Source organism: Salmo salar, chromosome 15 (genome assembly GCF_965601325.2).
Source record: "Salmo salar chromosome 15, fSalSal1, whole genome shotgun sequence".
NCBI lineage: Eukaryota > Metazoa > Chordata > Actinopteri > Salmoniformes > Salmonidae > Salmo > Salmo salar.
In genome coordinates, this window is record NC_138305.1 from 102,852,689 (window position 1) to 102,877,379 (window position 24,691).

The following is a 24,691-nucleotide window of genomic DNA, read 5'->3' on the forward strand; positions in this document are numbered from 1 at the left end:
CACAGGACCAATGTAGTGAAGTGAAAGTAAAAAAATATATAAATAGTAAAGTACAGATATCCAGTAGAACCTCAAAATAGTTTTACTTAGTTACTTTACACCTCTGTTAGAGATAATGGGAATATGTTTTTTACCTAAAGTTTTTATACATTTGATCATATCAAAACAAATTCATTTGTTTCCAGGCATTGGGAGAATGCTTTTCTCACCAAATTGTGTTGGTGTTTAGAAGCGAACATGGACCGATTTGATGCTCTCCCAATAGTAATACAGTTTGCAGCCTTGTAAAAATCTCAATGGGTGCCTTATATTTTATGGTGAGATTGATTTCCAACAAATTTTCGGTATATTTTTACGAAACATGTTAACCTGTGCTTTTGGTGTAATTAATTAATAACGTGTGTTTTTTTTCCATTTTCCCCCCCATTATTATCAGCCATTATGGGTCTGCCTTATATAAAAACATTTCCAACTGATGTCTGTTTCCAAAAATATTTTGTGAAAAACATGACTTCGTTCTTATTTCTACTCATACTGAGGTATCGTTTTATTTAATTTGGAAATGGGGCCATTTACAAAATGTTTGATACGTGTTTTTATTGACTCTTGAAATAATTTTTATTTGCATTAAAATCACTGTTTGTCTAAGCTTATAAATAAACTTATTAAAAAGTTTCTGTGAAAAAATATCTGCCATATCTGGTTTGTCCAGTATCTGGTTTGTCCTTTTAGTTGCTCGAGATTTGGAGTTGATCTCGCGACATTCTGTTGTTGCAGCAGAGGAAAACGGGCGCGCTGGGTAGATGACATTGTGAAATCCCGGGAGCCCAGACGCGAATGGAGTAACTAGAAACGCTTTCTCAACAAACTCTTTCCGTCCTAAAACGTGCAGAATTTCAAGAATTTTGCACCTCGCTCACAACGAACTAGCTAGCCAGAGGTTACAGCATTTTCTTAAACTAGTTAGCGAACTTACTTTAGTTGCACGAGTCTAGCTGCTGCCACCCTTGACCAAGAAAAAGGAGAAGTCACAACTTGCAGTTTGAGGGTTGTTCTGCAGGAATGTCGCAGAAAGAAAGACCTACGTTTTATCGGCAGGAGGTGACCAAGACGATTTGGGAGGTACCAGAACGCTACCAGACCCTTTCTCCAGTCGGTTCCGGGGCCTACGGATCAGTTTGGTAAGTCACGTTTTTTTGTTGTCTTATGTCTACGTAGAGCTAACCAATGTAGCCATTAATTTCTATAGGCCTGTATAGATAGACGCTAAAGTTAGCTTTCCCGGCTGGTATATTCAGAATAGAGCGATGCCCGGCCGTAAGGCCCTATCGTTTCTCCAACTGTGCCAGAGAGCGGAGCATGCGAACCAGTCTGTCCTCACAGTCCCATAACATTAACTAGACTCACCATTCGATAAAATGTTGCCATGTGAAATGCTGCAATGTCCCAGCTACAAAGTTGGCTAGTTACGTGCACGATTTAAATGTAGCCAGATACTTGTATAGTTTATCCGAATAGCAACATTACATTTAAACGTATTAAAGCTATGAAAATATTATGCAAATTGATAGCAACAAAGAGAGTTGCAAAGTACTCCGTGTGGTCGTATCGGTAATTGGTTTCGTGTACTTTCTGTTATGTTATTTAATAGTTTATCCAGCGGGTTGGGCAACGGAGGCATTTTCAACCCAAAGTTGGCTAATTCCATCTGTTGTTAAACCTGCTCAGAGTTATGCCATGATGATGTTATGATGACTCATCAGGCCCAGAATAGGACTAATTATTCTAACCAGGATACATGGCTCACTGGTTTACTGTCTGGACTTGCTCCTTAGATGTTGAAGAAAGGGGATAGGGTCTGTCTGTCTTTACGCGTTCCTTAGTTGAGGAAACAAGATATGGTGTGTGTTTCTGTATGAAGGACATTTAACTGCAAGTTATTAACCTCTTGCCCTTTTTTACACTTTTGACATCCATGTTTCCCCGTTTGAATCCACTTTTAGTGAAGTACTTGCTGGTCCCACATCTGTTAGTGCTTTTGCCAGCTCCATTGTCATGTTAGCCTAGTTTGTTTTGCACCAATACAGGCTCCTGTAATACTTCTGCTGCTAGGCAACAACAGGACAGGGTAATCCTTCAACAATCGTATATTCAGAGGTTTCCTTAACCTTTAGTTAATGAAAATGGGCCCAGTAGTACCCTTTATTACCCGAGTAGTACCCTGTCTTACCCTTGTAGTACCCTGTCTTACGTAATACCGACTATGTTATTATTATCATCTGCTGGGTTGGTGTCTGAGTAAACATATAGTTGTTGTTGTTCTCCCCAGAGCAGGAAGTGACTGCTGTGCTGCTGCTAGGCAGTGGGCTCATTTTTTGATGGCGGGATTACTGTAGGCTTAAAAAGGGAACTGGATATCAGACCAAGGGACATTTTATATGTGTGCACCGAAGCTCACATACATACAACTTTATCTAAATGTTTGTTTGGTGTGTCCTGGGGACTCCTGACCTCCTTGGTCTTGCAACTATTTCATCACAAACAATTATTCACCTCTGCTCTGTGAGTGTGTACAACAGTTTTGGCTCTCTTGCCAACTTCCTGTGGAATTGTCAATGACCGCAATAGATTTGACAAGAGAGACCAAACCGATCCAGGCTGGCAGCTGACTGCTCTTGACTGTGGTTAGGAGAGATTCAAAGAGAGAGGAAGTGAGCGGGAGACTTCCCTCCCGGTCTGTCAGTCAGCCAAGGTGAATCTCAAATATCCTGGATTCCTCAGGTCCTCCCTCTCCTTGCCATCTTCTCAATAAGTCAGAGGAATAGAGGAGAGCATTGTTTCACGTTTTGTAATGTCACATGCACAAGTACAGAAATGCCTTTCTTGCAAACTCAAAACCCAACAATGCAATAATCAATAACAATCTATTACTAGAAAAAAATCACACGAGAATTAAGAAATAAGAAATGCATGATAAAGTAAGTAAGCATACTATATACAGGAAATATTTTAAAAGTCCGTTCCAATACCATATTTACATATGCAGGGATACTGGAGTGATAGAGGTAGATATGCATAGGGGTAAGGTAACTAGGCAACAGGATATAAGGTAAACAGAGTAGCAGCACTTTGCATGTGAGTGGGTGTGCGGGTGTGTAGAGTCAGTATAAATGTATGTGCATATTATGTGTGAGTGAGCAAATGATGCAGTGAGTGTTTGTGTGTGTTGGAGTGATGTGAGTGTGTAGGGCCCTGTGAGTGTGCATAGAGAAAGGTCAATAAAGATACAAGGTTAACTTAGTCTGTTTTTAGATATTTTATTAGCTATTTATCACTCGTATTGGTTGGGGATAGAAGGTGTTCAAGAGCCTGTTGGTGTCAGATATTATGCATCGGTACCGCTTGCCGTGCGGCAGCAGAGAAAATAGTCTATGGCTTGGGTGGTTGGAGTCTTTGCCGATTTTCCGGCCCTTCTTTTCACGCCGGCTGATAGAGGTCCCAGTGATGTACTGGGCTGTCGGCACAACTCTCTGTAGCGCTTTACGATTGAGGGCGGTGCTATTGCCATACCAAGCATTGATGCAGCCAGTCATTGGAGGAGAAGATCCATGATGAGATCAAAGGTGTTTGTCTCCTGCAATGCTTTCCTCACTTCCCTCTAACGCAACGACACATCTGCCACACTGATCCTCAACACTGGGGCCCCTCAGGGGTGCATGCTTAGTCCCCTTCTGTACTCCCTGTTCACCCACGACTGCGTGGCCAAGCACAACTCCAATACCATTAAGTTTGCTGACGACACAACGGTGGTCGGCCTGATCACCGACAACGATGAGACAGCCTATAGGGAGGAGGTCAGAGACCTGGCAGTTTGGTGCCAGGTCAACAACCTCCCTCAACGGGAGCAAGACAAAGGAGCTGATCGTGGACTACAGGAAAAGGGGGGCCGTCAGGCCCTCATTTAACATCGACAGGGCTAAAGTGGAGCGGGTTGAGAGTTTCAAGTTCCTTGGTGTCCACATCACCAACAAACTATCATGGTCCAAACACGAAAGACAGTTGTGAACAGGGCACGACAAAGCCTATTCCCCTCAGGAGACTGACAAAATTTGGCATGGGTCCCCAGATACTCAAAGTTCTACAGCTGCACCATTGAGAGCATCCTGGCCGATTGCATCACCGCCTGGTATGGTAACTGCTCGGCATCTGACCGTAAAGCGCTACAGAGGGTACTGCGTATAGCCCAGTACTACACTGGGGCCAAGCTTCCTGGCATCCAGGACCTTTCAGTTGAAGTCGGAAGTTTACATACACCTCAGCCAAATACATTTAAACTCAGTTTTTCACAATTCCTGACATTTAATCCTAGTAAAAATTCCCTGTCTTAGGTCAGTTAGGATCACCACTTTATTATAAGAATGTGAAATGTCAGAATAATAGTAGAGAGTGATTTATTTCAGCTTTTATTTCTTTCATCACATTTCCAGTGGGTCAGAAGTTTACATACACTCAATTAGTATTTGGTAGCATTGCCTTTAAATTGTTTAACTTGGGTAAAATGTTTCGGGTAGCCTTCCACAAGCTTCCCACAATAAGTTGGGTGAATTCTGGCCCATTCCTCCTGACAGAGCTGGTGTAACTGAGTCAGGTTTGTAGGCCTCCTTGCTCTCTCACACACTTTCAGTTCTGCTCACAAATTTTCAATAGGGTTGAGGTCAGGGCTTTGTGATGGCCACTCCAATACCTTGACTTTGTTGTCCTTTAGCCATTTTACCACGACTTTGGAAGTATGCTTGGGGTCATTTTCTATTTGGAAGACCCATTTGCGACCAAGCATTACCTTCCTGACTGACTTGAAATGTTGCTTCAATATATCCCCATAACTGTCCTTCCTCATGATGCCATCTATTTTGTGAAGTGCACCAGTCCCTCCTGCAGCAAAGCACCCCCACAACATGATGCTGCCACCCCTGTGCATCATGTTTGGGATGGTGTTCTTCCACTTGCAAGCCCCCCCACTTTTTCCTCCAAACATAACGATGGTCATTATGGCCAAATAGTTATATTTTTGTTTCATCAGACCAGAGGACATTTCTCCAAAAAGTACAATCTTTGTCCCCATGTGCAGTTGCAAACCGTAGTGTCTTTTTTTTATGGTGGTTTTGGAGCCGTGGCTTCTTCCTTGCTGAGCTGTCTTTCAGGTTATGTTGATATAGTGCTAGTTTTACTGTGGATATAGATACTTTTGTATCTGTTTCCTCCAGCGTCTTCACAAGGTCTTTTGCTGTTGTTCTGGGATTGATTTGCACTTTTCGCACCAAAGTACGTTCATCTCTAGGAGACAGAACGCGTCTCCTTCCTGAGCAGTATGACGGCTGCGTGGTCCCATGGTGTTTATACTTGCGTACTATTGTTTGTACAGATGAACGTGGTATCTTCAGGTGTTTGGAAATTGCTCCCAAGGATGAACCAGACTTGTGAAGGTCTAGGATGATTTCTTTTGATTTTCCCATGATGTCAAGCAAAGAGGCACTGAGTTTGAAGGTAGGCCTTGAAATACATCTACAGGTACACCTCCAATTGACTCAAATGATGTCATTTAGTCTATCAGAAGCTTCTAAAGCCATGACATCATTTTCTGGACTTTTCCAAGCTGTTTAGTCACAGTACATTGACTGTATGTAAACTTCTGACCCACTGGAATTGTGATACAGTGAAATAATCTGTCTGTAAACAATTGTTGGAAAAATTGCTAGTGTCATGCACAAAGTAGATGTCCTAACCGACTTGCCAAAACAATAGTTTGTTTACAGGAAATGTGTGGAGTGGTTGAAAAACTAGTTTTAATGACTTAAATTTAAGTGTATGGAAACTTCCGCCGTTAACTGTATATACTATGCAGTGTCAGAAGAAGGCCCAAAAAATTATCAAGGTCTCCAGTCACCCAAGTCATAGACGGTTCTCTCTGCTACTGCACGGCAAGCGGTACCGGAGCGCCAAGTCTAGCCCCAAAAAGCTCCTTAACAGCTTCTATCCCCAAGCCATAAAACTGCTGAACAATTAATCTAATTGCCACCCAGACTATTTACATTGATCCCCTGCAATTTTGTTCCAATTTTAATTTTATTTTTCAAGTTTATTTAGTAGATCTTTTCTTAACAATTTTTTTTGTTGTTGAACTGCGATGTTGGTTAAGTGCTTGTCAGGAAGCATTTCAATGTAAGGTATTGTATTCGGCCCATGTGACAAATATAATTGGATTTTATTTGCTGATAGCGTATTGAGAGGGTGTCAGGAGAGAGGACAAGAGGACTCTAGGAAAAGACTATTGAACATTCCCTAGCGATGCTCCTCTTCCCCTAGCCTGTCAGTCAGACTCTCTATATTCAGACTCTCCATGGCCAGACAACATGGATATGAAGTGGCCTTTTGAGGGGAATAGGGTGCCGTTTGGGGGATAGCCTCAGTCTGCTGAGAGATTACAATTCACTTCTGCTGACGTCTCGTTTTCCTTCTCACTTCAGCACCTCTTGCTTCACTTCATCTGGTTTCATGCAAATATTGGGCCTTTTTAAATGTTTTTTCCACTCTGTGTCTTCTTGTAAAATGTCAGCCTGGCTGCAGCAACTTGCTTCAGGATGACACCTATGTGTGAGTTGAGTTAACTCTTAGGTCTATCGTTAGCTGTTTTCTTTATATACTGAATATTTCTTTATTACCCCTTCATATTTTCCTGTCAGCCAATGCCTATTGACGGTGGATCGTTCTCTCAGCCAATGCCTATTGACGGTGGGTCGTTCTCTCGGCCAATGTCTATTGACGGTGGGTCGTTCTCTCGGCCAATGCCTATTGACGGTGGGTCGTTCTCTCGGCCAATGCCTATGGACGGTGGGTCGTTCTCTCGGCCAATGCCTATGGACGGTGGGTCGTTCTCTCGGCCAATGCCTATGGACGGTGGGTCGTTCTCTCGGCCAATGCCTATGGACGGTAGGTCGTTCTCTCGGCCAATGCCTATGGACGGTGGGTCGTTTTCTCGGCCAATGCCTATTGACGGTGGGTCGTTCTCTCGGCCAATGCCTATTGACGGTGGGTCGTTCTCTCGGCCAATGCCTATTGACGGTGGGTCGTTCTCTCGGCCAATGCCTATGGACGGTGGGTCGTTCTCTCGGCCAATGCCTATGGACGGTGGGTCGTTCTCTCGGCCAATGCCTATGGACGGTGGGTCGTTCTCTCGGCCAATGCCTATGGACGGTGGGTCGTTCTCTCGGGCCAATGCCTATGGACGGTGGGTCGTTCTCTCGGGCCAATGCCTATGGACGGTGGGTCGTTCTCTCGGGCCAATGCCTATGGACGGTGGGTCGTTCTCTCGGGCCAATGCCTATGGACGGTGGGTCGTTCTCTCGGGCCAATGCCTATGGACGGTGGGTCGTTCTCTCGGGCCAATGCCTATGGACGGTGGGTCGTTCTCTCGGGCCAATGCCTATGGACGGTGGGTCGTTCTCTCGGGCCAATGCCTATGGACGGTGGGTCGTTCTCTCGGGCCAATGCCTATGGACGGTGGGTCGTTCTCTCGGGCCAATGCCTATGGACGGTGGGTCGTTCTCTCGGGCCAATGCCTATGGACGGTGGGTCGTTCTCTCGGGCCAATGCCTATGGACGGTGGGTCGTTCTCTCGGGCCAATGCCTATGGACGGTGGGTCGTTCTCTCGGGCCAATGCCTATGGACGGTGGGTCGTTCTCTCGGGCCAATGCCTATGGACGGTGGGTCGTTCTCTCGGGCCAATGCCTATGGACGGTGGGTCGTTCTCTCGGGCCAATGCCTATGGACGGTGGGTCGTTCTCTCGGGCCAATGCCTATGGACGGTGGGTCGTTCTCTCGGGCCAATGCCTATGGACGGTGGGTCGTTCTCTCGGGCCAATGCCTATGGACGGTGGGTCGTTCTCTCGGGCCAATGCCTATGGACGGTGGGTCGTTCTCTCGGGCCAATGCCTATGGACGGTGGGTCGTTCTCTCGGGCCAATGCCTATGGACGGTGGGTCGTTCTCTCGGGCCAATGCCTATGGACGGTGGGTCGTTCTCTCGGGCCAATGCCTATGGACGGTGGGTCGTTCTCTCGGCCAATGCCTATTGACGGTGGGTCACTGAGAGAGCCTACTGTTTGTGAATATCGTGTGCGTAACGTTTTGATTTCTATTAGATCAGTACTTTGAACTATCCTATCACTACTTGTATTGAAGAAGAATGGGTGCAGCTTTGTTAGATAATGTTGACTAATATCCACCTCTTGTAGTTGAAATAAAGTAATCCATTTCTGTTTTCTCCAGCTCGTCGTACGATCAGAAGACGGGTCTGAAGATCGCTGTGAAGAAGCTCTCCCGGCCTTTCCAGTCCTTTATCCACGCCAAGAGAACCTACAGAGAGCTACGGCTGCTCAAGCACATGAAGCATGAGAATGTGAGTTTTGTCTCAAAAGCTGCACAACGTTTTTTTTGCTGCATGAATCATTATGTAACTGCTTGAATCATTATGTTACTGCTTGAATCATTATGTTACTGCTTGAATCATTATGTTACTGCTTGAATCATTATGTTACTGCTTGAATCATTATGTTACTGCTTGAATCATTATGTTACTGCTTGAATCATTATGTAACTGCTTGAATCATTATGTAACTGCTTGAATCATTATGTTACTGCTTGAATCATTATGTTACTGCTTGAATCATTATGTTACTGCTTGAATATCATCTCTAGGATGATGTTGGCTTAAGTCTTCTATTGCCCTCTCTGTCTTGCTGTCTCTCACTGTCTCTCGCTGTCTGTCTCGCTCGCTCTCTCTTGTCCGTCTCGCTCTCTCCTCTCTTTTAAAAGCAGCAGAACTATGTTGACTACATGAATCATATTACTGAATACAACTGTGCTGCTGACTGAGATATCAACTGTATGAAGATGTTGGTTGAACTATTCTATTGTTCTAGTTCCAATGCTCCTCTCTGCTGAAACCAACTCCTTGTGGAGTCAGGAAGTCATTGGGAGAGCTGATACACTCCTCGTTCCTTGTTGGATTATTAACTTGACCGTTGGCATTTCTGTATTTCAGGTGATCGGCCTTCTAGATGTTTTCACACCTGCTACTAGTCTGGAGGAGTTCAATGATGTGTGAGTTGAGTTAACTCTTAGGTCTATCGTTAGCTGTTTTCTTTATATACTGAATATCTCTTTATTACCCCTTCATATTTTCCTGTCAGCCAATGCCTATTGACGGTGGATCGTTCTCTCGGCCAATGCCTATTGACGGTGGGTCGTTCTCTCGGCCAATGCCTATTGACGGTGGGTCGTTCTCTCAGCCAATGCCTATTGACGGTGGATCATTGCCTCACTTCCGACATAAAGAGTAGCCTACACAGTGTCTTTATTTTCCCAGCAGCAGAGATCAAACAAGTCCTGCTCTGCCTGGGAAGCTCCTGTGTACCTGTGACTATTATCAGTAGTACTACCTGTTAACAATGTTCCCTCTAAGCTGCGTGAGTGCCTGTACTCTACACAGACTGTACTACTCAGCCTGTACTCTACACAGACTGCACTACTCGGCCCGTACTCTGCACAGACTGCACTACTCGGCCTGTACTCTACACAGACTGCACTACTCAGCCTGTACTCTACACAGACTGTACTACTCAGCCCGTACTCTACACAGACTGTACTACTCAGCCCGTACTCGACACAGACTGTACTACTCAGCCCGTACTCTACACAGACTGCACTACTCAGCCTGTACTCTACACAGACTGTACTACTCTGCCCGTACTCTACACAGACTGTACTACTCTGCCCGTACTCTACACAGACTGTACTACTCTGCCTGTACTCTACACAGACTGCACTACTCAGCTTGTACTCTGCACAGACTGTACTACTCGGCCCGTACTCTACACAGACCAGTGCGGCATAAACAGTCAGAGCTGCAGTAGGACTATATGCAAATAGACCATTGCCATATGTTTTTTATTTTTACTTTATTTAAATAGGCAAGTCAGTTAAAAGAACAAATTGTTATTAACAATGACGGCCTACGGCGGACGACGCTGGGCAAATTGTGCTCCACCCTATGGGACTCCCAATCACGGCCGGTTGTGATACAGCCTGGATTCGAACCAGGGTGTCTGTAGTGACGCCTCAAGCACTGAGATGCAGTGCCATAGACCTCTGCGCCACTCAGGAGCCCTTATATGGATCTGTGCCATTTGCTTTGAACTTGACTGTTTACGGGGCGGCAGGTAGCCTAGTGGTTAGAGCGTTGGACTAGTAACCGAAAGGTTGCAAGATCGAATCCCCAAGCTGACAAGGTAAAAATCTGTCGTTCTGCCCCTGAACAAGGCAGTTAACCCACTGTTCCTAGGTCGTCATTGTAAATAAGAATTTGTTCTTAACTGACTTGCCTAGTTAAATAAAAGGGGAGTGATTGCTTCCTACAAGAGCACAAAACGTGTACATTTCTTGACGTCTTTGAAAAGGGAGTCGGCTAGTTTTTAATAAAAAAAGGCAAGTCAGTTAAGAACAAATTCTTATTTACAAAGACGGCCTAACCCGGATGATGCTGGGCCAATTGTGCGCTGCACTATGGGACTCCAAATCGAACCAGCGTCTGTAGTGACGCCTCTATCACTGAGATGCAGTGCGACTGCTGTGTCACTCGGGAGCCCTTAAAGGGGCAGTGTTGTATTTTGAGACAGGCTTGATTAAGCTAAGTAGCCAATAGGCAGAGTGTAGCATCATTTGTCTAATTCTCTGTAATAATGGTATGGGAATAATAATGCATTTGATTTTGTGAAGTGGTTTCTTGCATCATACAACACAAAAACATTTTCAGTCGCCTCCTTGTCTTTATAAACAGGTTAATGTAGATAAACAGGTTCATGTCCAGCCCTGGGTGTTCTTTTTCAAAACTCTTATGGAATGTAGGTCTACATTGAACACCACACATTGGCTGCTACTGTAGGCTGAATGATAGAACACCTAGTTCCATGTTAAAATGTTATGGGATGCATTTTCTCTGTTGTTTTTGATGGTAGGCCATTCTTGTAGGCCTATATTATGATAAAATAGCCACAGTAGCCTACGTGGCCATTGTTGAAACTTAAAGTGGGTACAGCTTCAGTGTTCACAGTAAACAGGTGCTGGAAGTTGCACTGAATTTTGTGCTTAAGAAGACCTGAAATTTGCTCAGTGCTGACATTTATTTGAAGGAACATTGCCTGTGACTAGTCGGTGTCGCCCGTAGTACTGCCCGGTAGTACTGCCCGGTGACCATCTCCCTTCCTTACCTTGCTAATAGTTCCTCATTGACTGCCTTGGCTTCAGGCAGTTATGGTTTGTTGATGTTGGAAGTCAGTGAGAAAAGGACATTGTTCAGCTAATGAGTCAGTGCTGCCCTACAGGTTGCCTTTTCCCTCTGGTGGGTGTGTCTGTTAGTGCTATTTGCCATGTTTGTCTTGACAATGACAGCAATGAAGAGCATAAACTGATCTGGGACCAGGCTACCTTTCTGGCAGCTCCACCATTCATAGGCAGGGGTAACTGAAGTATTCTCTCAGACTCTCAGCTGCCCCCTTGTCCCACATAGATGAACACCCTGTACCACAGAGGAATTGGGGGTGGGGGGGCACAGGCCACACAGGGAGGGGAGGGTAGAGAAGAGAGAAGCGTATGGAGAGAGGGAGGGTAGAGGAGGAGCGAGAGAGGGGTCTGGAGGGAGGGTGGAGAGTGAGAGATGTGAAACGGCTGCAGTGGAAGAAGCTGCTCACACAGAATGATCAAAAGGGAATCAAGGCTATTTTCAGCTCATGCTTATAATCTGTGTTCAACATACGCCTGCAGGACGGAGGAACACAAACTGCTGTCCAGGAAAAAGATGGGATATGTTATGCAGAGGTGCTGTATCAGTGGTTCGCCCAAACAGCTTCTAAAATATGTGACTCACAGGACTGTCCATATCTCTTCCTCTACCCCTGAGAGGGAGGGAGGGAGGGAGGGAGGGAGGGAGGGAGGGAATGGATCAACACAGATGAGAGCTCAGTATTTATGTACCTTATTTATACACCCCCCTCTCTCTCTCTCTCTCTCTCTCATGCCCTCTCTCTCATGCCATCTCTCTCTCGCCCTCCCTCACTCTGATTGAAACCTCCATGTGCTCCTCCTGTATGTTTTGGCTCCTCTTCCTCCTTCCCTCCAGAAGTGCTTTACCACTGTTTAGGGCTGTTTTAATCCACTATGGGATTAGATTTGAATTGCAAAAATACGTGGGTTTAATGGACCTGTATTTTGTTTAATGCCATTCTATTCGTGGAGGGCTCGCCTTGCTGTGGCTTCTAGAGAGGAGGAGGAGGAGGAGGAGGAGGAATGTGTGTCTGGGGAGCAGCCGCTCAACCGGTTTCAACTGGCAAAAAACGAACACGGTTTACAATCAAAGGGTTATTGACAACTTGTGAGCTATATTTCATTAGCAAATATTTCTTGTGAAAACTTCAATGCGTTTGTCCACAAACACGTGTTGTCTCTCAAATACATTGTTATGGTTGTTGGTTAGCTAGCTAGCAAATTTGAGCCATATTAGCATAGACATGATATCAGTCAAAACAAGAGAGTTCTATCTGAAACGAGACATTTACAATTCACAGCACAGCAGTTTCTTGTCATTGTTACCATCTATCTGACCATTCAGGCAAAATACAGCCTTTTAACTCTTTGCACGCGCATTATTGTGGTGACGTCGTCAACCCACCCGTCTATAGAAACAGGTGAATGTATGTGTCTATGGGTGAAACAAATATAATGAAGAGTTTTGGGAAAATACACTGCTCAAAAAAATAAAGGGAACACTTAAACAACACATCCTAGATCTGAATGAATGAAATAATCTTATTAAATACTTTTTTCTTTACATAGTTGAATGTGCTGACAACAAAATCACACAAAAATAATCAATGGAAATCCAATTTATCAACCCATGGAGGTCTGGATTTGGAGTCACACTCAAAATTAAAGTGGAAACCCACACTACAGGCTGATCCAACTTTGATGTAATGTCCTTAATACCACAGTTTCTAAACCCAGACGCGCAACAACGCAAGACTTCCGGGAATGCTTGCAATTTTTTTCAATCGTTTTTCGAAATCTAAATGCACAACCTAGATTGGAGCCAATGTCTTCAGGAGCTGAACATGTTATAATGTCTTCAGGAGCTGAACACGGTTTATAATGTCTTCGGGAGCTGAACACGGTTTATAATGTCTTCGGGAGCTGAACACGGTTTATAATGTCTTCGGGAGCTGAACACGGTTTATAATGTCTTCGGGAGCTGAACACGGTTTATAATGTCTTCGGGAGCTGAACACGGTTTATAATGTCTTCGGGAGCTGAACACGGTTTATAATGTCTTCGGGAGCTGAACACGGGTTATAATGTCTTCGGGAGCTGAACACGGGTTATAATGTCTTCGGGAGCTGAACACGGGTTATAATGTCTTCGGGAGCTGAACACGGGTTATAATGTCTTCGGGAGCTGAACACGGGTTATAATGTCTTCGGGAGCTGAAGACGGGTTATAATGTCTTCGGGAGCTGAACACGGGTTATAATGTCTTCGGGAGCTGAACACGGGTCATAACTCCAACCTCGTGAAAGTGACAAACTGGCACATTTTCATTTTCGTCAGAACCAACTTTATATCGAAGAAGTGCCTTTTATTTTGAAGGCCTGCGCCGTTCGGTGCAAGTCGACCGTTAGGCCAGATGACGTGGTTTTGCGCATGAGCTTGGTTGGCCAACGTCGCCATGACATTGCCGACACGTGATCGGGGATTTCTATTGGAGAAGCAATTTCTACATATCTTCGTACTAAACCATCTTTGTTAATACAGGGGAGGTGTTTAGTTTGAGCCTATGTCTGGTTGTGATTGGCAGGTACCTGGTGACCCACCTGATGGGGGCAGACCTCAACAACATAATCAAGTGTCAGAAGCTGACAGATGACCATGTGCAGTTCCTCATATACCAGATCCTCCGGGGGTTAAAGGTGAAACACACACACACACACACACACAGACAGACAGTTCCTTATCTACCAGATACTCTGGGGGTTAAAGGTGAAACGACATGCTTGGAGATTTTAAACATTCTTCAACTAACTGCCATTCACAGTTGTTGACCAGTGTTGTGTACATTCCCAGCAGGCAAAACTGTTGAAAGGAAGTCATGATTTTGTAATTTTTGCCATCTGTGATGTACCTAAAAGCTACAAACTTATGATTCATGATGTTGATTTAATGTAACGCCTTTGCTCTCCTTCACCTCTCTCTCCTCAGTATATCCACTCAGCAGATATCATTCACAGAGTAAGTCTCCACTCCTGTTTGATTCAGCCCACTGTGAAAAAGCCCTTCCCAGATGACAACCCTGTGTCTTGTGTTAGTTTGACAATTTGGTTCACTTCCACATGGCAGGTTCAGGCCCAGGCTCGCTCCTTATTCAAACACTATAAACCACAGAGGAAGTGAAACCATAAACGGTACCCCTGTTTTGTACTTTGACCGAGTCAATGATTCAGAACTGCTGTTTTGAAAGAACTGATCTGATTGAGTTAGTCTTGTAGAAGTTTTGTAGGAGCGCTTCTACAGATAGTGGGGTTGGTTTGAGAGAATCTAGACCCAATTGAGAAAGCACATTCAGATCTGGCCTCATGTAGGTAGTCTGTAATAATATAGAAATAATAATACTATTAATGTCTTGTCTGCCATCGCTCTTCAGGACCTGAAACCCAGCAACCTGGCTGTGAATGAGGACTGTGAGCTGAAGGTAAGGCGTTTATTATTGGCCCACTCATTCAAACTTTGTTCATCCTGAACAGTCCGGACAAGAATATCAGACAGTCTGCCTGAGGGGGAAACCAAGCACACCCTTATGAAATGGTGCAATTAAAAGTTCACTGCAAGGAGAGAACAGTCTGTAACTTTTCTGTTCACTAGATGACTATCTTGAAGTACCACATGGTTTGGTTCTGTCTGTCCTCAGATTCTGGACTTTGGGCTGGCGCGGCACACAGACGATGAGATGACTGGTTACGTTGCCACTCGCTGGTACAGGGCCCCAGAGATCATGCTAAACTGGATGCATTACAACATGACAGGTACAGTAGCTAGAGATCTGATGCAATACATCATGACAGGTACAGTAGCTAGAGATCTGATATATTACATCATGACAGGTACAGTAGCTAGAGATCTGATGCAATACATCATGACAGGTACAGTAGCTAGAGATCTGATATATTACATCATGACAGGTACAGTAGCTAGAGATCTGATATATTACATCATGACAGGTACAGTAGCTAGAGATCTGATGCAATACATCATGACAGGTACAGTAGCTAGAGATCTGATGCAATACATCATGACAGGTACAGTAGATAGAGATCTGATATATTACATCATGACAGGTACAGTAGCTAGAGATCTGATATATTACATCATGACAGGTACAGTAGCTAGAGATCTGATATATTACATCATGACAGGTACAGTAGCTAGAGATCTGATGCAATACATCATGACAGGTACAGTAGCTAGAGATCTGATGCAATACATCATGACAGGTACAGTAGATAGAGATCTGATATATTACATCATGACAGGTACAGTAGCTAGAGATCTGATATATTACATCATGACAGGTACAGTAGCTAGAGATCTGATGCAATACATCATGACAGGTACAGTAGCTAGAGATCTGATATATTACATCATGACAGGTACAGTAGCTAGAGATCTGATGCAATACATCATGACAGGTACAGTAGCTAGAGATCTGATGCAATACATCATGACAGGTACAGTAGCTAGAGATCTGATATATTACATCATGACAGGTACAGTAGCTAGAGATCTGATATATTACATCATGACAGGTACAGTAGCTAGAGATCTGATGCAATACATCATGACAGGTACAGTAGCTAGAGATCTGATGCAATACATCATGACAGGTACAGTAGCTAGAGATCTGATGCAATACATCATGACAGGTACAGTAGCTAGAGATCTGATGCAATACATCATGACAGGTACAGTAGCTAGAGATCTGATGCAATACATCATGACGGGTACAGTAGCTAGAGATCTGATGCAATACATCATGACGGGTACAGTAGCTAGAGATCTGATATATTACATCATGACGGGTACAGTAGCTAGAGATCTGATATATTACATCATGACGGGTACAGTAGCTAGAGATCTGATATATTACATCATGACGGGTACAGTAGCTAGAGATCTGATATATTACATCATGACGGGTACAGTAGCTAGAGATCTGATATATTACGTCATGACAGGTACAGTAGCTAGAGATCTGATATATTACATGACAGGTACAGTAGCTAGACATCTGATGCATTACAACATGACAGGTACAGTAGCTAGAGATCTGATATATTACATGACAGGTACAGTAGCTAGAGATCTGATGCAATACATCATGACAGGTACAGTAGCTAGAGATCTGATGCAATACATCATGACAGGTACAGTAGCTAGAGATCTGATATATTACGTCATGACAGGTACAGTAGCTAGAGATCTGATGCAATACATCATGACGGGTACAGTAGCTAGAGATCTGATGCAATACGTCATGACGGGTACAGTAGCTAGAGATCTGATGCAATACGTCATGACGGGTACAGTAGCTAGAGATCTGATGCAATACGTCATGACGGGTACAGTAGCTAGAGATCTGATGCAATACGTCATGACGGGTACAGTAGCTAGAGATCTGATATATTACGTCATGACGGGTACAGTAGCTAGAGATCTGATATATTACGTCATGACGGGTACAGTAGCTAGAGATCTGATATATTACGTCATGACGGGTACAGTAGCTAGAGATCTGATATATTACGTCATGACGGGTACAGTAGCTAGAGATCTGATATATTACGTCATGACGGGTACAGTAGCTAGAGATCTGATATATTACGTCATGACGGGTACAGTAGCTAGAGATCTGATATATTACGTCATGACGGGTACAGTAGCTAGAGATCTGATATATTACGTCATGACGGGTACAGTAGCTAGAGATCTGATATATTACGTCATGACGGGTACAGTAGCTAGAGATCTGATATATTACATCATGACAGGTACAGTAGCTAGAGATCTGAGTGGTTTAGACAGCCTGCATCTGCTCACTGTAGACATGTATACAAGCTATACATTTAGGCTACACATTGTTGGTGTACTTGTGACCTTGGGCCGATGTTCTTGCCATGTGGATGTCATAATAGCAGGACACTGAATGGACATGCTGAACATAATGTTTTCCACCCTATGTGTAACAGTAGACGTGTTATTCCTCTAATATGTAACAGTAGATATGTTATTCCACTGTCTGTAACAGTATCACATGTGTTATTCCACTATCTGTAACAGTATCACATGTGTTATTCCACTATCTGTAACAGTATCACATGTGTTATTCCACTATCTGTAACAGTATCACATGTGTTATTCCACTATCTGTAACAGTATCACATGTTATTCCACTATCTTTAACAGTATCACATGTGTTATTCCACTATCTATAACAGTATGACATGTGTTATTCCACTCTCTGTAACAGTATCACATGTGTTATTCCACTATCTGTAACAGTATCACATGTGTTATTCCACTATCTGTAACAGTATAAATGTGTTATTCCACTATATGTAACAGTATACATGTGTTATTCCTCTAATATGTAACAGTAGATATGTTATTCCTCTAATATGTAACAGTAGATATGTTATTCCACTATCTGTAACAGTATCACATGTGTTATTCCACTATCTGTAACAGTATCACATGTGTTATTCCACTATCTGTAACAGTATCACATGTGTTATTCCACTATCTGTAACAGTATCACATGTGTTATTCCACTATCTGTAACAGTATCACATGTGTTATTCCACTATCTGTAACAGTATCACATGTGTTATTCCACTATCTGTAACAGTATCACATGTGTTATTCCACTATCTATAACAGTATGACATGTGTTATTCCACTCTCTGTAACAGTATCACATGTGTTATTCCACTATCTGTAACAGTATAAATGTGTTATTCCACTATCTGTAACAGTATACATGTGTTATTCCTCTAATATGTAACAGTAGATATGTTATTCCTCTAATATGTAACAGTAGATATGTTATTCCACTATCTGTAACAGTATCACATGTGTTATTCCACTATCTGTAACAGTATCACATGTGTTATTCCACTATCTGTAACAGTATCACATGTGTTATTCCACTATCTGTAACAGTATCACATGTGTTATTCCACTATCTGTAACAGTTTACACGTGTTATTCCACTATCTGTAACAGTTTACACGTGTTATTCCACTATCTGTAACAGTTTACACGTGTTATTCCACTATCTGTAACAGTTTACACGTGTTATTCCACTATCTGTAACAGTTTACACGTGTTATTCCACTATATGTAACAGTTTACACGTGTTATTCCACTATATGTAACAGTTTACACGTGTTATTCCACTATATGTAACAGTTTACACGTGTTATTCCACTATATGTAACAGTTTACACGTGTTATTCCTCTTTGTGTAACAGTTTACATGTGTTATTCCTCTTTATGTCACAGTAGATGTTTGTTATTCCACTATATGTAACGGTATACATTTGTTATTCCTCTTACAGTAGACGTGTTGTCCCTCTGTGTTACACAAACATAATGATTACCTCTTTGTTACACAGATATAATGATTTCCTCTTTGTTACACAGACATAATGATTTCCTCTTTGTTACACAGATATAATGATTTCCTCTTTGTTACACAGACATAATGATTTCCTCTTTGTTACACAGACATAATGATTTCCTCTTTGTTACACAGACATAATGATTTCCTCTTTGTTACACAGATATAATGATTTCCTCTTTGTTACAGTGGACATTTGGTCTGTGGGATGTATCATGGCTGAACTCCTCACTGGCAGAACGCTGTTTCCCGGTACTGACCGTATCCTTTCATTGCCCTAACCTCAGTTACCCTACTATTGGTCTGATATGAGTACCGAAGCTGAAATGCCCTCTACTTTGTGAGTATGCCTGGCCTACCCATTAAACCACTCTGTTTCCGTGACAAACCTTCGAGTGGTTGGTGGTGAGATTCCCATGCAATATGTCCTTATTGAATCACATTGGATAAGACCGGTGTACACACAGACTCCTACTGCTGGTGATTGATTGACGTGATGGTAACAGCTTTTTGCAGGTCCAGACCATGTGACCTAAAATAATGTGTTCTAAGCTAAAGCTCTTCTATGTTCCTAACCTGCTGCTCTGCAAAACTAACCTCTTCAACTAACCCCGCTTTGGTGTCTTCTCCAACTAACCCCGCTGGGGTGGTGTCTTCTCCAACTAACCCCGCTGGGGTGGTGTCTTCTTCAAGTAACCCCGCTGGGGTGGTGTCTTCTTCAAGTAACCCCGCTGGGGTGGTGTCTTCTCCAACTAACCCCGCTGGGGTGGTGTCTTCTCCAACTAACCCCGCTGGGGTGGTGTCTTCTCCAACTAACCCCGCTGGGGTGGTGTCTTCTTCAAGTAACCCCGCTGGGGTGGTGTCTTCTCCAACTAACCCCGCTGGGGTGGTGTCTTCTCCAACTAACCCCGCTGGGGTGGTGTCTTCTTCAAGTAACCCCGCTGGGGTGGTGTCTTCTCCAACTAACCCCGCTGGGGTGGTGTCTTCTTCAACTAACCCCGCTGGGGTGGTGTCTTCTCCAACTAACCCCGCTGGGGTGGTGTCTTCTTCAACTAACCCCGCTGGGGTGGTGTCTTCTTCAACTAACCCCGCTGGGGTGCCTCGATGCTTCTTCAACTAACCCCGCTATGGTGCCATCTATGATTTGTTCTCTTACGATCAGCTCTGTTGTCTCTCCCTACAGCATGCCATGAGGCTGAATTACACTGTAGAAGATTTCATACTTTGTCAGTTTCTGTAGCCACACTAATTTCTACCTCTCCACACTTGGTCTCTAAAACTGTTTTATCAGGCTATCCTAGCCTTCTTCCATTGTCTGTCTGATGCACAGAGCATCCTTTTCTGTAACACATGTCTAAATGTTTTCCTCTCTGGATCTGCTGAATGAGTCTGGCACTAATCTTTGTGTTTCCTTGCCTGTCAGTGTTTTCAGAGGTACTAACAACAAGGCAGTGTGTTTACCCATTACATTCCATAGTTCTTATCCAGCATGATGACACCTAGCAATTCCAATTGGGGCCCTGTGTTTTGCACAATCGTGTGTCATAGCAAGATTTGAATAAAGTTTAAAATCCAAGTATGTCACATGATTGCACAAAACACAGAGCCTCAGATATAATATAGGAGGTCATGTTGATTTTCAACCATTGAGTAGCTATTCTGATATAGTTTGTACAAGTATGTTACACTTTATTTATAATAGCAATAAGGCCCGAGGGGGTGTGGTATATGGCCAATATACCACGACTAAAGGATGTTCTTAGGCACAACGCAATGCGGAGTACCTGGATACAGCCCTTAGCTGTGGTATATTGGCCATATCACAAACCCCCGAGGTGCCTTATTGCTATTATAAACCTGTTACCAACATAATTTGAGCAGTAAAAATAAATGTTTTGTCATACCTGTGGTATACTGTCTGATATACCACGGCTGTCAGCCAATCAGCATTCAGGGCTTGAACCACCCAGTTTATAATATATGTTATAGTCAGTGTGAAACTCTGACAATTCAATGTCCCGGGCTGCATTTGTCATTGTTCTTGGTTCCATTGTGCCAGGCAAGCTCAATCAAGTACAGCTCAGTTATTTTAAAGACAACAAATACTGTTCTTGCTGGTTCCTCTCCCCTCCCCTGCCAGCTCCTGTTGTTCCTTTACACACGGTACCTGTTAGACATTGATCAGTTGAAGCTAATAATGATGCTCGTTGGGACGCCAGGGCCTGAGCTCTTGATGAAAATCTCCTCTTTGTCTGTGAGTTGTACACATAGTTATTATGCTGCAAGGTCTCTGCTTGCTTAACTTGCTAAAGGGCCTGGTAATTATTTGTTTTTGCATCAATTTGTGAAGTGTGTTATACTCTTCAGCAACAGCAACTATTTTACATGTTTACATCCTCTTAAATCTCTGTGAGATGGGGTCAAATGCAACACCTGTTTTTGATTTGAAAACAAATTATTCACTTGGATAAATAAACATACATTTCTCAGGGCTCTACAGTGCGACCATTTTACTTGAATATGCGCCCAAATATTTTGCTATGCGACCTGGAATTTAAAATTAGGAGCACCAGTGCTCCTAGAAAAATTACGAATTCTAGCTTTATTACCTAAAATATTTTTTGGTGTGCTCTTAAATTTCTTTGTGCCTCCATTTTTTTTAACTAAAAAGGGTCAGCATAGAGCCCTGCTTCTATGTTTAAAGCTTGGGTTTCACTGCTGTGATTTATTAACTTGACTTTCTCCTAATTGAACTTTCTCTTCTCTACCATAACCTCAAGCATGCTACCAGTCTGCCTTACACACACCTTTACAATCTCACCCTCTTTTCTTACCTTTCCCTCCAAAGATGAGACTATTCCCTTTTTTTGCAGAGCGTCTTAGGAGTTGAGCCTTATCATAAAACTCATAAAGAAGACTGTTAGCCCGCTGAGCTAAAGCCTAGGCCAGAAAACCAGGTATAAGCTCGACGAGCTAATGCGAGTCATCAGGTCTCCCACTGGCTAGCTGCTTGTCAACTTACCGTCTCTGCTATACTGCTGTCTGCTGATACCCCTTGACTCGTACCTGATAGATATAAACCAGCTTCAACAGATAATGCGCCTGACAGGAACGCCCCCAGCCTCTCTAATAAGCAGGATGCCAAGCCACGAGGTGAGCAGGACCAAATTACTCAATTCAATGCATTCTATATGGGGCCAAGCAAGGATTTGAACCCAAGTCCTCGAACCTGCGTGCCACAAGACTGTTAGCCCCAGGGTTGGGGTAAATTCCAAGTCAATTCAGGAAGTAAACTGAAAATTGCATTTTTACTTCCTGAGTTGACCAAATTGACCCCGTCACACCTAGCCCAGAGCAGTGCCACCGCCGTCACACCTAGCCCAGAGCAGTGCCACCGCCGTCACACCTAGCCCAGAGCAGTGCCACCGCCGTCACACCTAGCCCAGAGCAGTGCCACCGCCGTCACACCTAGCCCTGAGCAGTGCCACATCCCCAGTGCTACAATATTACAACCTCCTTAGAGGATATTTGCTCCCACATAAAGAGGAAGTAGACAAACATACATGTAGCATTTTGACGTTGCTGCTTTTTTCGACTAGGTTTCTATGTTCTGCTACCCACAGCGCTCTACTATAACCACTGAGTGGTGTCTGATGCTTGCTGTACGTCAATGCAAGTCAAGCAGCAACTACTCTCTTGCCTTCTAATGTTTGGTTTGCCATAGCAGTGTTGTAAAGCATTATGAAGCCGTATAAAGTATTAATATGTCAAGAATTGCACGCTAACAAACTGGCACATTGCCTAAACCAGAATTTGTTTGAATTGAAACACTTCCTCCTCTGACAACAGTGTGGTAAGGAAAGTAGGAACTGAAATTCACAGTATTGCAGTTCCTCTTCTTGAAGTGTGAACTGATTGAGCAGAGATGGTAGCTACATTACATGGTGATAGATTATAAGTACTGCAACCAAATAAACAATACTCAGTTATAATACTGTTTCTTCTCCTTCTGCTTTCTCTCTCTCTCTGCACATTCACCAAATCTGCAATGAAACCCTCTCTTAGCAGTGCTGATAATTAATCCAATGCAGCCATATGATCAAGTGATCTAGTCACATTTCTCCTGATGAGGGATCCCAAATGGCACCCTGTTCCCTGTATAGTGCACAGTCACAAATGGGGACATGGAAATATGATGTGGTTTGGGACAAGTCCTTGTCTAATATGGGACTAATTAGTGTTAATCATAATCTTTACTGTCTGAATACAAAGTTAGTGGCCGCTTTCCCAGCCCCAGATAAAGACATTTTGTTGTTGTTGCCCAGAATAAGTAGCCTTAATCTGGGTCGGAGAAACCAACCCTATGACCCCAAAAGAAAAGTGGTCATCTTGTGGCTTTGAAGTGTATTCCAAATGGCACCCTATGTTCTACATAGTGCCTACACAGAGCCCTATGGGACCTGGTCAAACAGGGCATTATGTAGTTAATACGGTGCCGTTTTGGATGCCAGCCTTGTTTGTGTGCTATTGGCCTTTGACCTCTGATCTCTTTACTCCCATTGGTTTACAGGCAAGGAACTACATCAACTCCTTGCCTCAGATGCCCAAGAGGAATTTTTCTGACGTGTTCATCGGAGCCAACCCACAAGGTAGTGTTGGAATCATTTTACACTCAAAACACCTGGTTGTAAATCAGACCCCAAGATGTTATAATTTGTGATGATAATGAGAGGAAGGAGTCATAAGATGGCCTGCTGCAGCCGTTTTCAAAAAGCATCTTGGAGTAGGTGCTTATTTAGGTTCCCCTTGTCCATACAATCTTTATTGATTTATGATGGAAAAATGCTAAACTGATCCTATAACAGCACTCCTACACTGAGAGTCTTTGTGAATATGGACCCTGTTGGTATGGATGACGTTTTTCTCCTTGTAGCTGTGGACCTGCTGGAGAAGATGTTGGTTCTGGACACAGATAAGAGGATCACGGCTGCCCAGGCTCTGGCCCACCCCTACTTCTCCCAGTACCACGACCCAGATGACGAGCCTGAGGCTGACCCCTACGACCAGAGCTTTGAGAGCCGCGATCTGGACATCGAAGAATGGAAACGTATGTAGAATGGAATAGACAGGGCCATTATGAGATCATTTATAGACGGGGCCATTATGAGATCATTTATAGACGGGGCCATAATGAGATCATTTATAGACGGGGCCATTATGAGAATTTATAGACGGGGCCATAATGAGATCATTTATAGACGGGGTTCATTATGAGATCATTTATAGACGGGGGGGCCGTTATGAGATCATTTATAGACGGGGGCCATTATGAGATCATTTATAGACGGGGGCCATTATGAGATCATTTATAGACGGGGGCCATTATGAGATCATTTATAGACGGGGCCATTATGAGATCATTTATAGACGGGGCCATTATGAGATCATTTATAGACGGGGCCATTATGAGATCATTTATAGACGGGGGGGCCATTATGAGATCATTTATAGACGGGGGGGCCGTTATGAGATCATTTATAGACGGGGGGGCCGTTATGAGATCATTTATAGACGGGGGGGCCGTTATGAGAACATTTATAGACGGGGGGGCCGTTATGAGATCATTTATAGACGGGGGGGCCGTTATGAGAACATTTATAGACGGGGGGGCCGTTATGAGAACATTTATAGACGGGGGGGCCGTTATGAGATCATTTATAGACGGGGGGGCCGTTATGAGATCATTTATTTTTTTCACCTTTATTTAACCAGGTAGGCAAGTTGAGAACAAGTTCTCATTTACAATTGCGACCTGGCCAAGATAAAGCAAAGCAGTTCGACAACATACAAAAACACA

At 43.5% G+C, this 24,691-nt stretch overlaps 1 protein-coding gene across 2 annotated transcripts in view; it reads left to right on the forward strand.

The window, feature by feature from the left end:
* The first annotated feature begins 778 nt into the window (after positions 1 to 778).
* The window catches only part of p38b (mitogen activated protein kinase p38b), a 28,618-nt gene continuing 4,705 nt past the window's right edge, over positions 779 to 24,691 (forward strand). Inside the window, exons 1-11 of one of the 2 annotated variants that reach the window (XM_045695164.2) lie at positions 779 to 1,181; positions 8,326 to 8,455; positions 9,101 to 9,159; positions 13,960 to 14,071; positions 14,361 to 14,390; positions 14,803 to 14,850; positions 15,067 to 15,181; positions 19,024 to 19,095; positions 21,009 to 21,088; positions 23,405 to 23,483; positions 23,768 to 23,941. In XM_045695164.2, the coding sequence (XP_045551120.1) occupies positions 1,063 to 1,181; positions 8,326 to 8,455; positions 9,101 to 9,159; positions 13,960 to 14,071; positions 14,361 to 14,390; positions 14,803 to 14,850; positions 15,067 to 15,181; positions 19,024 to 19,095; positions 21,009 to 21,088; positions 23,405 to 23,483; positions 23,768 to 23,941 (1,018 nt within the window). In that variant the 5' untranslated portion in view covers positions 779 to 1,062. 2 annotated transcript variants of the gene reach the window in all.